General features: G+C 46.1%; 2 protein-coding genes and 1 pseudogene across 3 annotated transcripts in view; 1 reads left to right on the top strand and 2 right to left on the bottom strand.

The window, feature by feature from the left end:
• The window catches only part of LOC310783883 (cytospin-B-like), a gene marked incomplete at its 5' end in the record, with an annotated part of 74,560 nt that overhangs the window by 25,631 nt on the left and 34,455 nt on the right, over positions 1-14,474 (bottom strand). The window lies entirely within an intron of this gene.
• LOC310784166 (nuclear factor 7, ovary-like) lies at positions 5,006-6,424 on the bottom strand (the record flags this gene model as incomplete). The annotated part of the gene is made up of 1 exon (XM_083645159.1): positions 5,006-6,424. Exon 1 carries the CDS (start codon positions 6,416-6,418, stop codon positions 5,006-5,008), a length of 1,413 nt encoding a protein of 470 aa, XP_083501285.1. The 5' UTR covers positions 6,419-6,424.
• Positions 7,793-8,161, top strand: LOC310784354 (gamma-aminobutyric acid receptor-associated protein pseudogene; annotated as a pseudogene). The gene has a single exon. The product of its transcript is annotated as a gamma-aminobutyric acid receptor-associated protein pseudogene (transcript).

The raw sequence follows: 14,474 nt of genomic DNA on the forward strand, positions 1-14,474 counted from the left end.
CATGGTTTTCCTCCTATCTGTCTAACTGCTCTTTTCAGGTCCTCTGGAGAGGAACTCTATCTGACCCCTGCACTCTCACCACGGGTGTCCCCCAGGGTTCTGTCTTAGGTCCTTTCCTCTTTCTTCTCTACATGAAATCTCTTGGCCACGTCATTTCCTCCCACGGGTTCTCCTATCACTCCTATGCAGACGACACACAGCTCTATCTCTCTTTCCCCCCCTCTGACACCCATATCTCTTCCTGTATCTCTCTGCCTGCCTTAATGACATCAGCAACTGGATGTCTTCTCATCATCTCAAACTCAACCCAGACAAAACTCTTCTTCCCCTGCAAAGACTCCCTCCTGTCCGATCTTTCCCTATCCATTGACAATACCACCGTTCTTCCCTCCCAATCAGCCAAAAATCTCGGTGTAACTCTCAACAACCAACTCTCCTTTTCCGCTCACATTACAGCGACGGCACGTTCCTGCAGATTCTCCCTCTACAACATCCATAAAATCCACCCATTTTTAACCAGAGAAGCAACCCAAGTTTTAGTTCAGGCACTGGTTTGATCTCGGCTTGATTATTGTAATGTTCTTTTAGCCAGTCTCCCCTCCTCTGCCATCCAACCCCTTCAACTCATTCAGAATTCTGCAGCCCGCCTCGTTTTTAACCAAACTAAATTCTCCCACGTCACCCACGTCAAACTGAAACTGAAAACCCACTCCTCAGAGACCTCGACTGGCTCCCCATCCTGTCACGTATCAAATTCAAGACCAGATTCAGACACACCGCCACTGTGGTCAAAAAGGCCCAACAGCGAATACACGGACTCAGGCGCCTGAAGAAATTTGGGCTAAGGAAAGAAATCCTCAGGGACTTCTACAGAGGCACCATTGAAAGCCTGCTGACTGGCTGCTTCACCGCCTGGTACGGGAACTGTACCACCATGGACCGCAGGGCGCTACGGAGGGTGAGGCGCGCGGCCCAGCACGTAACAGGAGACGAGTTGCCAGAACTGCATGAACTGTATAACCAGCGGTGCCTCAGGAGGTCCCTGAAGATCATCAAAGACACAAACCATCCCCACAACAGCCTGTTCTCCCTGCTACCCTCAGGGAGGAGATACAGGGTTCCAAAAGCACGCACAAATCGCTTGAGGAACAGTTTCTTCCCGCAGGCCACGAGACTCCTTAACATACACAAATAGTGTAGTAGTCGTACCGTACCGTACCGTACCGTACTGCAGCTGCTACCATTATGTATGCCTAATGTTTAATTGTATGTTTAACAAGGTACATGCTATTTGCACCTGTACGTCAAATACGTCGAATTTAAAATGTCTGAACACGTCTAACGTATGCACAATGCCTAATGTTTAATTGTATGTTTAATAAGGTACATGCTATTTGCACTGTATGTCAAATACGTCGAATTTAAAATGTCTGAACACGTCTAACGTATGCACATGACATGTGCACCTATGTGCAATGAATATGCCACTGACTTGTCTTATCGCTATTCTGCCTTATTGCCTATTGCTGCTTAGTATTGCTTATTGATGCCTATTTCTTATTGCCTATTGCTCATTGCTTGTTGCCTATTTGTACTATGTCGTAAACGGAGTCCACAGCACAAGAATTTCACACGTGATACTTGTACCATGGAGTGACAATAAAAATCTTGAATCTTGAATCTTGACCCTGGTCCTTGCCTACAGAGCTGTCCACTCAACATCCCCCCCAATACCTTCAACCCATGGTCAAGTTCCAAACCTTTCACCGCTCCCTCCGCCCCTCCACTAGCGTAGGCCGTCTCGCCCCCCCCTTGCTTCGCGGGCTCAAGGGTCGCTCAAAATCCAGACTTTTTTCCTGCCTTGCCCCCAAATGGTGGAATGAGCCCCCATGGTCAGGACGACAGAGTCACTCCCTATTTTTCGCAATTGGCTAAAACACATCTTTTTTCTCTCCACTTTACTCCCCCCTAACCCTACCTTCTTCCTCCCTTATTTGCTGCTCATGGACTTGATTTTAATGGTGTGGCATCAATGTTAACCTTGTTTGTATTTATTATCCTTTTTACTATTGCTAGCATCAATGTTCACCTTGGTTGTATTATTATCTTTATTATTATTGCTGGCTACAATGTCTGTTTACCTGATTCTATGTTTTTATTCCTCTGTACGTCGCTTTGGAGAATGGCGTCTGCTAAATGAAATAGAGTAAAGTAAAGTAAAGAGTCTGGCTTCAGACCCCCGCATTCAGCCATGGACAGCTGTATGTTGCCAGCTCCTGGACATGTGATCTAGCATCCCTGAAGTATGATATCAAGGAGCAACCAGGGCGAGGCCGCGTAGCCAGCTGGGCAAGCTGCAGGGCGACCCTATAGGAATCGCATACTACAATCCATTCTGTATCCAGTGTTTCCCCTAGAATTCTTTTCAGGCCTGGTGGTATCCACCAAAAACAAAACCTAAATCGACCATCCCGTGGCGGGACGGAATATTGGCACAGTCAGCTTCGGGCAGTTGGCGCAGCAGGCAGTCTGCAATTTAAAATTTTAGTTCCACAGTATATTCAAGACTTAAAACAAAGTGATCACATTGTGGTATATGGGAGAAAATGTAGGGTACATTCTCTGTTCACTAGAAATTGCAGTGCATTGTGGGAATTTTATTGTGGACTATAGTGAATCAAATTAACAGTTGAGAATTTGGACACTAGTACAAAATGGCCAACACACTATAGCAGTGATACTCAACTTGCGGCCCGCGGGCACCCCCTGTGTGGCCCGCAATGGAATTGAAAAAAAAAAAAAAAAAAAATTACAGTTCACCTGAACGCAACATGCAAGATAGCCGCTGAATAAGTGTCCAAATGTTCATGTCATTCTGGCCAATACTCCACTTCTGTTATAACATTTCAGTCTGGAATATGGAATATCTTTCAATAATCTATGATTTAGCTGCTAAATTGTCAAATACCGCCGTCTGCTCGCTACCCAGGCACTTATGTATGTACTTAACCTAACTAACTTAACCTAACTAACTATCCGGTGTGCACAACATTGTCAGACTAAACTCCGGCTGACACCCCAAAAACCTACAGTGGACTTTAAACATGCCTGGTGGTGTATGGTGAAGTTCTGGTCTCTCTGTTTTTAATACCTTCTTTATTCATTTTTCAATAAACATAGCTATAGAAATATACATAAAACCCCCAACACACATAAAAACAGACAAAAGAAAGAAAATAAAGGAAAAGAAAAGCAAAAGGTTTCTCTTGCAGCTAATAATCCCAGTGTCCAACTTCATCCCACCACACGGTCGATATACAGCAAGTCATCTCAGTCATCTCATCTCCATGATCACTCCGACCCAATACTCTTTCCAAATCTGTACTTTTAAGATGGTCAATAAAAGGACACCACACTTTTTCAAACATCTCTTGTTTTCCCTTAATAGTAGCCTGGCTCCAGACCTTTGAAGCCACATCCACTCCACAGTTGTGAATTTGGCTCTTCTTGGTTTGGAATCGCCATGTGCCAACATCTTTTCTCCAGTTGAAAATCCAATGACGGGTGCTGATTGGCTAACGCTGTTGTTAGTCAGTCTTGCCTGCGAGAGATCGCTGCATTTACATTACATTTACATTACGTCATTTGGCAGACGCTTTTATCCAAAGCGACTTACAGTAACACACTTTTTTTTGTCTTCGCTGCCTGCTGGAGCTTTATTTGTCTGGGCGGGGAGTAAAGTTACGGCGGCTGCGGTAAGTGAAGCCCTGCTTGGCCACCCGCCCAAGGAAATGTCCGGGCGCAGCGTAGCCTAGCGGAGCTGTTGGTAGCTAGGGGGATGTTGATAGATCTTGCTTCTAGCTTGCTTATGTCCAAGTCACGTTTTTCATCAATGGTAAAATTCGTTTTGACAATCCGTTGCTCGTTGATATACTGTAATTGTTTTTCAACTGCCAAATTTAGTAGCCTGCTGCGTCTGTTTATGTTATGCATGACTACTACTAGTGCAGTGCTCCTTGGCAAACAGCCGTTCTCAGCGTGTTAATCTCTTTTTTTTTCTCTACCAGGGCTGCGGTCCCCAGCAGCTCAATGGAAAAATGTCAACAATGTCATTCTTTCCCTACTCCCTAGCTCCACCTAGCGCTAAACCTGCCATCCTACTTCAATAATGTGTCTTACCCTAAGTACTATCAGTGAAGCTAAACCTGCTATCCTACCTGAATAATACGTGTCATACCCCTACTAAGTACTATCAGTGTGTGCGAATCATGGACCCTTACAGCAGAACTACAGCAGAGAATACAGAGTATGCAAATGAGATGCTACAGACGACTCTTGAGCATCTCTTACACCAAGCACATTTCAAACAAGGAAGTCCGGCAAATGATCAGCCAAGCCATCGGTCCTCACGATGACCTGTTTACCACTGTGAAGAAGCGAAAACTGAGGTGGTATGGACACATCACCAGATCATCAGGCCTTGCAAAGACCATCCTGCAGCACTGTACAAGGAGGCAGGAAACGGGGGAGACAAAATAAAAGATGGGAGGATAACATCCAAGAGTGGACTCAATTAAAACTCTGTGAAACAGTGAGAGCTGCTGAGGACAGAGAGAGATGGACAGAGCTTGTCGACAGATCGTCTGTGGTGCGGCTGGTGCCCCAACGACCCTCTGGGGTTATGGGATAGGTGAGGTTTGTGTCTGGTCCGTCTGGTCACGCCAGTGAGCTAGCCATGACACACAACTATATAAAGGAACTTTATACTTGTGTGTCATCATGGCTAGCCAGGTAGCTAACCTACCTACCAGAAATAGTGACGACGCAGACCGCACTGACCGGCTCCTGTGTTATTATCACACAGGATATTTTCAAAATAAAACGATTATGCACAAGTCTAAAGCACACAGAAGCCATTGAAAACATTTTCTTTTGGTATTTCCCCGTCCTGTGTGTGCATGATGCAGGAGAGATGGACAGCGTGCTGTGGCACACATGCTGATGATCAATGTGGATCTGTGCCCGGTACCCCGCCCGGCACTGTTACAGAAATCTTCACTGGTAAAATCTTCAGAGAGATTTCATCCGCAGCGTAAATGTATGGAAACAGGCTGTCAGTGAAGGTGTGTGTGAAGGTGTGTATGTGTGTGTTAGTATCAGGATCAGAGAATGACAGCTTTCCTCTGTTCCAGTCCAGAAGCACTCTGACCCTCTGGAACCTCTTCACTGGGAGAACAGTGACTGAATCTGATGGGGAGCATGCTCTGTATTTACCGTTACAGAACCATATTTCCCATATTCCAGACACTATGTGTCCCTTCCTCTGGGCAGACTCTGCTGCCACACCCAGTCCCCAGTGTGTTTTGTCTCCAACCTCAACATTCCATATGTGAGTTCCTGAGTTAAAGCCTTCCGAACCCAGGACAGACCAGCAGTAGTCAAGCCTCTCTGGGTTTTCAGGAAGCTTCTGTCTCCATCCCCATCTCACACTGGTCAGATTTTCAGACACGACGAGGTCTGTACCGGCAGTGTTGGGGTCCAGAATCACAGGAGTGTAGGAGACTATTTCCTTTATCTTGTCCCAGACTGTGAAGCTCAGGTTGCCCAGGTGTTTGGCCTCGTCTATAAGAGCTCCTGAGACCAGCTGTGGATCCTCCTGCAGGGGGCGCTGGACACTTTCCACTGTAGCCTTGGCGTTTTGCAGGACAGAGACATCTTCAGCTCTCAGCTCCTTCTCTATGACTCTGACTGTGTCAGAAAGAGCTGCTATCTCTCTGCTCAGACTCTCAATCTTCTCCTTCATCTTCTGACTCTTCTGCTCCTCTTCCTCCCTCAGTGCAGCGATCCTGGCCTCCTCTTCCTCATGTAGAAACTGGTGAAGCCTCTTAAACTCCTCCATAATCTGCCTCTCTGTGTGTCGGGCCTGGACCTTAATGTGTTCTGCTGTTTGATCACAGTTTCCTTTAACTTTATTAAAGCGCTCCAGTTTCTCCTGTAAGGGCTTCAGGGGTCTCTGGAGTTCCTCCTTGAGATCCAGTGCAGCTTCATCGATGGGTCTGAATCGGTGGTTGGCGTGTGTTTCTGAATCTCGACAGACAAGACACACTGGGTGCTGATGGTCCAGACAGAAGAGCTTGGGTTTCTCAGAGTGTAGACTACAGAGCTCAGATCCTGCTGAAGCTCTCTGATCTCTCTCCAGTAAGAAAGCCTCACACAGGTTCTTCAACGCCAAATTACAAAGTGGTTCACTCTGTGAAGATATTTGCTTACAGAGTGGACAGTCATGTATGAGTTTCTCTGTCCACCAGCTCTGCAGACAGGCTTGACAGAAGCTGTGGCTACATGACAGGATGACAGGATCTTTAAAGATGTCACAGCAGACAGGACAGGAGAGATCCTCCTCTGATCTGGAAGCCATTTTGTTTTTCAGTGAAGTGGAAAACGAATCGGACAGAGATGAGATATGCTAGAAACTTTGCGCGCCCAATTCCTTCAGTGTAGAGGCAATCGAGTGAGTTGGCTGGGCTGTGAGCAAGAGTCGTCCTTTTTATGACCTCAGCAGGGATTTATGACATCACCAATGACATCACAAAACAGTCTATGACATCACTGATGATGCCACAGACATGCAGGCACACGTGCATGCATGACATCAATGATGATGACATAATGTTATACCATCAGGGTTTCCGTTAATAAAAACTGGCGCAGTTCAACGTGTCCTGTCCTGCCAGATTTCATTGTGTCAGAGAAATTGGAGGTGAAACGGTATAAAAATGTCATATCATGATTATAGTGACCAACATTACCACGGTTATCAGTATTATCGCGTTATTTGTAAAATGTGCTGATGATAATAATAGTACTCAGTGACACTCAGTTCACTGGACATCATCATTGTGACATCAGTGATTTATTATGACTGTTCTTCTGTGGTGTTTTATGGCAAGTTGGCATCCTTTATGTTGCATTACTGCCTCCTTCTGCATTTATCCACTCTGACTGTGTTCACTATCATCACCTTTTTTGTGTGATGTCACACCGATGACATCACCGATGACATCACAATTGCCCAAGTGTGAACGTTAATATATGCCCCCCCCATCATGCCATAAAGTTTGTTTTATCGCAGCATTGACATAGATTTTTTTTGTGGACCAACCAACCAACCGAGTGACTGGTTGCAAATGTTTACGTCAAAATTACTGCAAAATTAATGTATTGCGAATCAGAATTACCGCTTATATGCGGGGTTTTCAAACGCAGGTAACGGCATGTGTTAAACAAACACAAATTGACACTTTCACATCGCCTCCCAACACGTTCATTGTCACAGGCTGCAGGCAACCTGGACACTTAAACCATTAGATTGGCAGCACCACGATATGGTCACAGCCGGGTAAACATTTAGGCTGCTTTCTCACTGGGAACTGGAACTGACCGATGGACTGACTGACCAACCAACCAGCCACTCGGGCGTCGCGGCAGAACACAGTCCTGTAATAAGATTATAATGCACTGTAATTGCTCGAGTGACATCACTGGTGACATCATCATTGGTGACATGAACACTGATGGCATCGCTGCCAGAACGCCGCCCTATGAGTGACATCATCACTCATGACATCACTCACTGATGACATCACAATTGCACTGATGACATCATAAATCCTTCCATTGCGGGGGCTATAAGTAGGTCCAGTGTCACAGAATTCAGTCGTTCCTTGAGCAACCGCAATCATACACCCTGGAGTGACCGACTACGGTAGTTGTCTTGTCATTTCTTTAAACAATGAAGTTCCAGTACAAAGAGGAGCACCATTTTGAGAAAAGGCGGTCTGAAGGTGAGAAAACAAGGAAGAAGTATCCAGATAGGGTACCAGTAATTGTGGAGAAAGCCCCCAAAGCCAGAATAGGAGATCTGGACAAGAAGAAATACCTTGTCCCCACTGACCTGACAGTGAGCCAGTTTTACTTCTTCATCCGGAAAAGAATCCACTTGCGATGTGAGGATGCTCTCTTCTTCTTTGTAAACAACGTTATTCCACCCACCTCAGCTGCCATGGGACTGTTGTACCAGGAGCATCGTGAAGAGGACTTGTTCCTCTACATTGCCTACAGTGATGAGAGCGTGTATGGTGACAGCCAAAGGGAAATCTGATGCCACTACTGTACAATCACCCCAAGACCACCATTCATTAAAACTAGTGCAGTGCCCATTCACCCCATGCACCCCATTGTGAAGTCAATGGGACAAAGCTCAGCAGCCTAGAGTTCAGAGTTCACCACCCATCCTTTCCCCCTTCCATCCATTTATGTCTTTATTATTCTCCAGCAGTCTGAATTGTATTTGCCTCTAGTTTTCTTTTTGATAATGTTTTTGTTTAAGTGGTCTCAATGAGTTTTTTTTGTAGTGTATTGATTGATACTGCTTTACCGACAAAATTAGAAGTTAGAACTTGACCGTAATTGGAGTTATTTCAAAGGCAAGGGAAGAAAGGCACAGAATGAATTTAAGTTAAAACCGGCTGTTATTGACATTGACAACGAAGATAGTCATTGGTTCTTATAGTCACTAGTGCAGTGACCGTTCCCCTCCCTCCCCTTCTCCCCCCCCCCACACTGCACATCGTCAGGTCCCCCGAAGCGCACTGCACTCCCCAAGTTGGAAGTCGATCCGACGAACAGTTCTCGAGATACGCAAAGGACATGCAGGCAGACAGACATACATACAGACAGACGCTACTGCCTTTATTAGACATAATTATAGTCCGTAGCGTCGTGCCCGTTTTGCTCCCTCCCCTTGTCCCCATTGACCATCCCCCGTGGGCGCTCCCCACCACACACACACACACACACCACTCTGGTGGCGGCCGGTCCACCTAAGCACACTCACCAAGTTTGAAGTCGATTCGACAAATGGTTCTCGATATACGTGAAGGACAGTCCTGATATACGTGAAGGACAGACAGACAGTCCTGATATACGTGAAGGACAGACAGACAGTCCCGATATACGTGAAGGACAGACAGACAGTCCTGGAAATATAGTTTGCATAAGGATGTGTTGCCTCAGGGATGGAGATGAACAGGTAAAGGGTGCGGTCCCTCCCTATGGATCTGTATCCTGATAAGTTTATCCATATTTATATTTTTCTTGCTGTGACCAGCACCTCCCGCTCTGGATGTGCTCTCCTATTGAGATAAATGTCTGCTGTATCAGCTATTTTGACAGAACCAAGTGTTTTTACAGCTGTTCCTTTCCTCTTAAAAATGTGAGTGAATTTGTATAATCCACCAGTCACTAAAGCCAGTGAATAAGAATCATAGAATTCAGTCTAAATAATAATCTTCCCTCTGTCTGCTTTCAGTGGAATACTTTGACTGCTATTATGATCATTGTTATTATCTACCTATCTTACATCTAATAAAGGCAGGATCGTCTATGTCTGTCTGTCTGTCTGTGTGTCTGTCCGTCTGCTTTGCATTATCTCGAGAACCATTCGTCTGATCGACTTCAAACTTGGGGAGTGCACTTAACTCATTGAGTGCCAGCCACTTTTGGAGAACGGACGCTCCCAGTGCCAGAGTTTCAGAGCGTTTTCAGTGATTTCTCGAGGCCCACAGAATATTGTGTGATATTACTATGTAAACACTGAACACGCACAAAGAACGATGAGACTCTATTGTATCAGCAGCAAAAAAAAGTTTATTGATACCATTTTTCGTTCTTTAGTTATCAGCCGGAGAAGATAGCTTGATTTAACCAAAAACAGCAGTTTTTTTCTAGAAGCTGAGATAAAGAGCCTTTTGTGAAATTAAACATTTCATGCACATCACTGACTGAAGCTAATATTTTCTGATGTAGTCACACCTCAAAAATAATTTCCTTCAATAGAACAGCGAAAACCAAGGAATTTTGTTTGGCAAAACAATATTTTTTAGCTGCAACCAGCAGCGCTGGCCCCTGCGTGCGCTGCTGGTTGCAGCTTCTTGCTGGTCTTGATTTGCTGCTGGTGGGCATCAGATATTCTGGCTTGCGTTTGCCAATCCTGTCCTGCTGTCTGGGTCTGTCTGGGTCAGTGTTGTGTGCTGCTCTGCGTGCCCCACCCCCCCCCCCTCAACTGCACACTCCTCCTCCGTATGGGCGTGTCTCTGGGGCTTTCTACTGCGTTTGCTCTGCACTGAAAAGTCCGCTACATCCAGCTTTTTACAGCGTTCCGCGTGTATTTGTCACCGGCTCCCATGCTTCCAGTTGGGCTATCGCAGCGGACACGGAGGTGCTCAATTGTGGCAACAGATTGGCTGCTGCAGGCACAGCTAACGTTATGCTTCATGCATATCGATGCATACGGATGCGATGCGATTTCCGTTTCCCCAACGACTTCTTCTCTCTTTTTTCCTCGCCTTTCTGTAATCTGGAGAGCACTGTCGCCACCTAATGGGTCCCTAAAATAGCTTTTACACATTCAACAGCCACCATACTTTCACAGGAGATGGATCTAGCTTTGATGCACGTCCCACCGTCAAAAAACGCAATTGACGAACATACTCGTCCTTGGCACTCTACGTTACTAAACCAATTGACGAACATACTCGTCCATGGCACTCAATGAGTTAAGGGTACCTTCTGTGGTGTTTTACGGCAGTTGGAATTCTTCATATTGCATTACCGCCTCCTTGATTTATCCATCCACTGTTTCCCTACATTCTGTCCCCTTTTCCTCTTCCTCCCCTTCTCTTAGGGGTACCTGAAGGAGTGCAGTGTGGGGAGGAAAGAAATGCACTAAAGCGATGTTTTACGTAGACCAATCACAGCTCACGTTGCTATGACATCATCTTAGGTAGACCAATCACAGCTCCCGCTGCGATGTCATCATCTTACATAGACCAATCACAGCTCACTGATGAGGTCATAAATCACTGAACTGGCACTGCACCGTCTGGGCGCTACAGCAATATTTTACGTAGACCAATCACAACTCACGCTGCTATGACATCATCTTACATAGACCAACCACAGCTCCTGCTGCTATGACATCATCTTACACAGACCAATCACAGCTCATGCTGCTATGACATCATTGATGAGGTCATAAATCACTGAACAGGGTGTGAACTTAGTTCTATAAATGGGTAGTCTGGGGCTGTGAGTGAGGCTTCGGGACCTGGGGGCTTAACCCATGTGCAATGACAGGAACCGGATACATGTGTGCCAGAAAGATCTTCCGTGTAGCTAAGTTATTAGCATTAGTTAGCTAGAGCCTGATAACACGAGGTGACTAAAAAGTTACATAGTACATAAAACAAAATGGATGCAAAATGGCATCCCTGCCACCCGTCGCCTGACACACCGGCACAGTTAGCATACACAACTCGAATCGGCATTTCAACGGGGGAACAATAAAAATGTGGCACATATCCGGTTTACATATTCCAGTGGTGCCCGCGTCTAAGTGCCGACAGGCCACAATGCCGATAGCCCACAAGCAGAACCAGCTGAGCGAGGCGGCATGCAGCGTGTCGGTGGACCGGCTGGAGCTAAGCTCTCCCAGCCCCCACGCCTAAACCTAACCTCCCCCAGACCCTAACCCTAAACCTAACCTCTCCCACCTCCCACGCCTAAACCTAACCTCCCCAAGACCCTAACCCTAACCCTTTGCAACCATTGCAAATCCGGCCATTAATCAGCCCCAATTACCTAATTAAAAAATCCACTTCCGTTAGGTCACCCGCAGGGGGTGCTCTTTACACTTCCTGAAAGATTCAGCGCGATCACACGTAAAATGGCATAGCTGTGGCCAAACACAATTTCTGCTCACGCACGCATGCGCGCGCGCGTGCGCACATACACACACACACACACACACACACACACACACACACACACAAAATTCACATTCTTATTATCCACCTTATTTCTAGCTGCCATGAATGATGCCTTACGTGAAATATGGGTGCTTTTCTCCCAGTGTAATCCTCCTACCGTTATGTTGTTGACAAAGACACAACATAGCCCGTCTGTAAACTATGTTTCAAACCGGCGAACGGAACAAATCACATCCAGCTTGGCCAAAACCTCGCAGATACATTGTTGTTCAAAGAGCAACAGAAATAGCGGATGTGATAGATAACATTATTACATTCCCTCAAATAAGTTGTCAAACTTGTGTTGTGACAAGCAACTTTTTTTCCAGCATCTGAGGTTTGAAGAAATGCGCCAGCTGCAACAATCAGTCACGTTGTAGACCGGACCTTGCACCCATAATTATTTTACAGCCGGGCATTCAAAAATAAGGTGGATAGGATAATATGGAAAAGCAGACTTTTTCCTAAAGGTTTGAAAACCTGGTCTGTTTCCTTTACCCACTTTTGATCTGACTGCATCCTTTGACACAATCTCACATCACATCCTGCTACACAGATGAGCTTCCATTGGTATCACTGGCACATCCCTTACCTGGTTTAAATCTTACCTCTCTGGGCGTACTCACTTTGTCCAACTTAAAGGCCCATTCCGTCAATTGTCACTGTTACTGACGCCGGTGGCCGTTAGAGTAACTGCAGGCAGCGTGTGAACGAGCTGACGCGCGGGCACCATACTCGCACGCGCACAAGCAGTTGCCTGGCAACAGCAGAGGTGTTGGTTGCTTTGTAACGTTAACTCATAAAAGTCACTTGAAAACGGCAACCTGGACAATTTATCGGTCAGATCAGCCTCGAGATGCCCAGGAAGGATTCTGGATGAATTATCGGACGTTATTGTGGCATGTTTGGCCGTGTTTTGGCTTACATTGGCTGCAGGGAAATGGATAGGATATTCACGTTACCGTGAGCCAGGAACTACCCTGCTTCCCCTGTATGTACTTTACCGTCTAATGCCTGGAGTTGACCAAACTGAACAATCAAACAATGTTTCATAAGCATAACAGTAACGTTAGGCATATTTACGACTGTTACATTCATTATCCACACAAGACGGTAACGTTATTAGTGGGGCTGGTGGTAATTTCTATAAATATAGCTAAATCTATTAGTTAGCCGCGTATAGCATCAAGCTAACTTTATGTTTATAATAGGCTAGTTTATAAACTTTTGGTGAGCCACCAAACGTCTGGGAATTTCACTGTCAGAAACTGTCTGTCCGAGCCCGGCGAGAACCGCCGGCAGCAGACACGCCTACATTTATTATTAGAATTTTATTTGGTAGCGGCAATGCCATTTATCATAGTCCTAACACAGAGCATGAAGCTGATATGCTCCAAACAAAATTTATAGCTGTGGTTTATTTTACAATCGTTTTTCCTACCCGGAAGTGGTCCGCTTGATACTGTGAACTTGTGTGAAGTCATCAGCAGCCAGCAGGCTCTGTAACGTAGCCTCGGGAGACGGGCTTATCGCTGGGGAAAGACCTCTAGCCGCCGGGGCCGGATGAAACACGTCCTATTAACAGGTTATGTTTGTTTCTACGTGATTAATATGTTTCTCCGCAAATGCGACGATGTTTTGCGAGACACCGGTTCTGCATGAGATCTGCCCCCAGAAAGCAGGCCCGCCCACAACACTCATGATTGGTTCTCCGATGCAAGGCTTCCAACAGCGCCACCTAACGTTATGCAAAGATTTAAATAGTAATATTCTCAGTCTTACAGGAGTGAAACGGATTAAGACTGAGGGCTGAGTCTAATAATAGGCAGACTCACCACCGCAGCTAACTGCAGTCAAACAATAATGTTCCATGACCATAAGCATAACGGTAGTAACGTTAGGGTTGCATTACTTCACACAAGACGGTAATGTTAGCAGAGTTTCTGACCTGAGGGGCCAGCTACGCCGGTTGCATCAACGGGGCGTAAGCCATTTTCTCACTAAGACCGGTTGTAAATATTACGCCTGGTCAGGAGGAGGCGTAAGGTGCCTGTGCCTGTGGTAGTCTATCAGCGGAGATCTGCTGTGATTGAGTCCTCACCGTCCTCATCGTCGTAAAGTCGCCTTCGAAGCATGACGTTCGATTATAACGAACTAGTTGTGTGGCTTAGCCTTCCCAAATGTTGAGGGTCGTCTTTTAGAATTTAATACATAGAATTGGGAACGTTACATTAAATTTCATTCAGACTGTCTGGCACTCAATCGCCGCCATTTTCCCCCGGAGCGAGGGAGGGTGGGAGGAGGGAGGGTGTAGTGATGCACATACAGTAGTGGCTGATAGAGCGTAGTGGCACAGTGACGCTCCAAGCAGGTCGCGAGGCACATTTTTGTGCCAATCAGGGGGCATTCCCCGGCAATTCACATGGACGCGCATTGCTACGACCGGCGTAGTTAAGACCAGACGTAAGCCCTGTTGGTGCAACAGGCGTAAATCCACTCTAAAGACTGGTCTTAACTAAGACCGACGTAGGAGTTACAACCAGGCATAGTTAAGACCACTTGGTGCAACTGGCCCCAGGGGTGGTCAGATACTTGTACTACGGAGTG

Source organism: Poromitra crassiceps, assembly GCF_964638095.1.
Source record: "Poromitra crassiceps genome assembly, chromosome: 1".
Lineage (NCBI taxonomy): Eukaryota > Metazoa > Chordata > Actinopteri > Beryciformes > Melamphaidae > Poromitra > Poromitra crassiceps.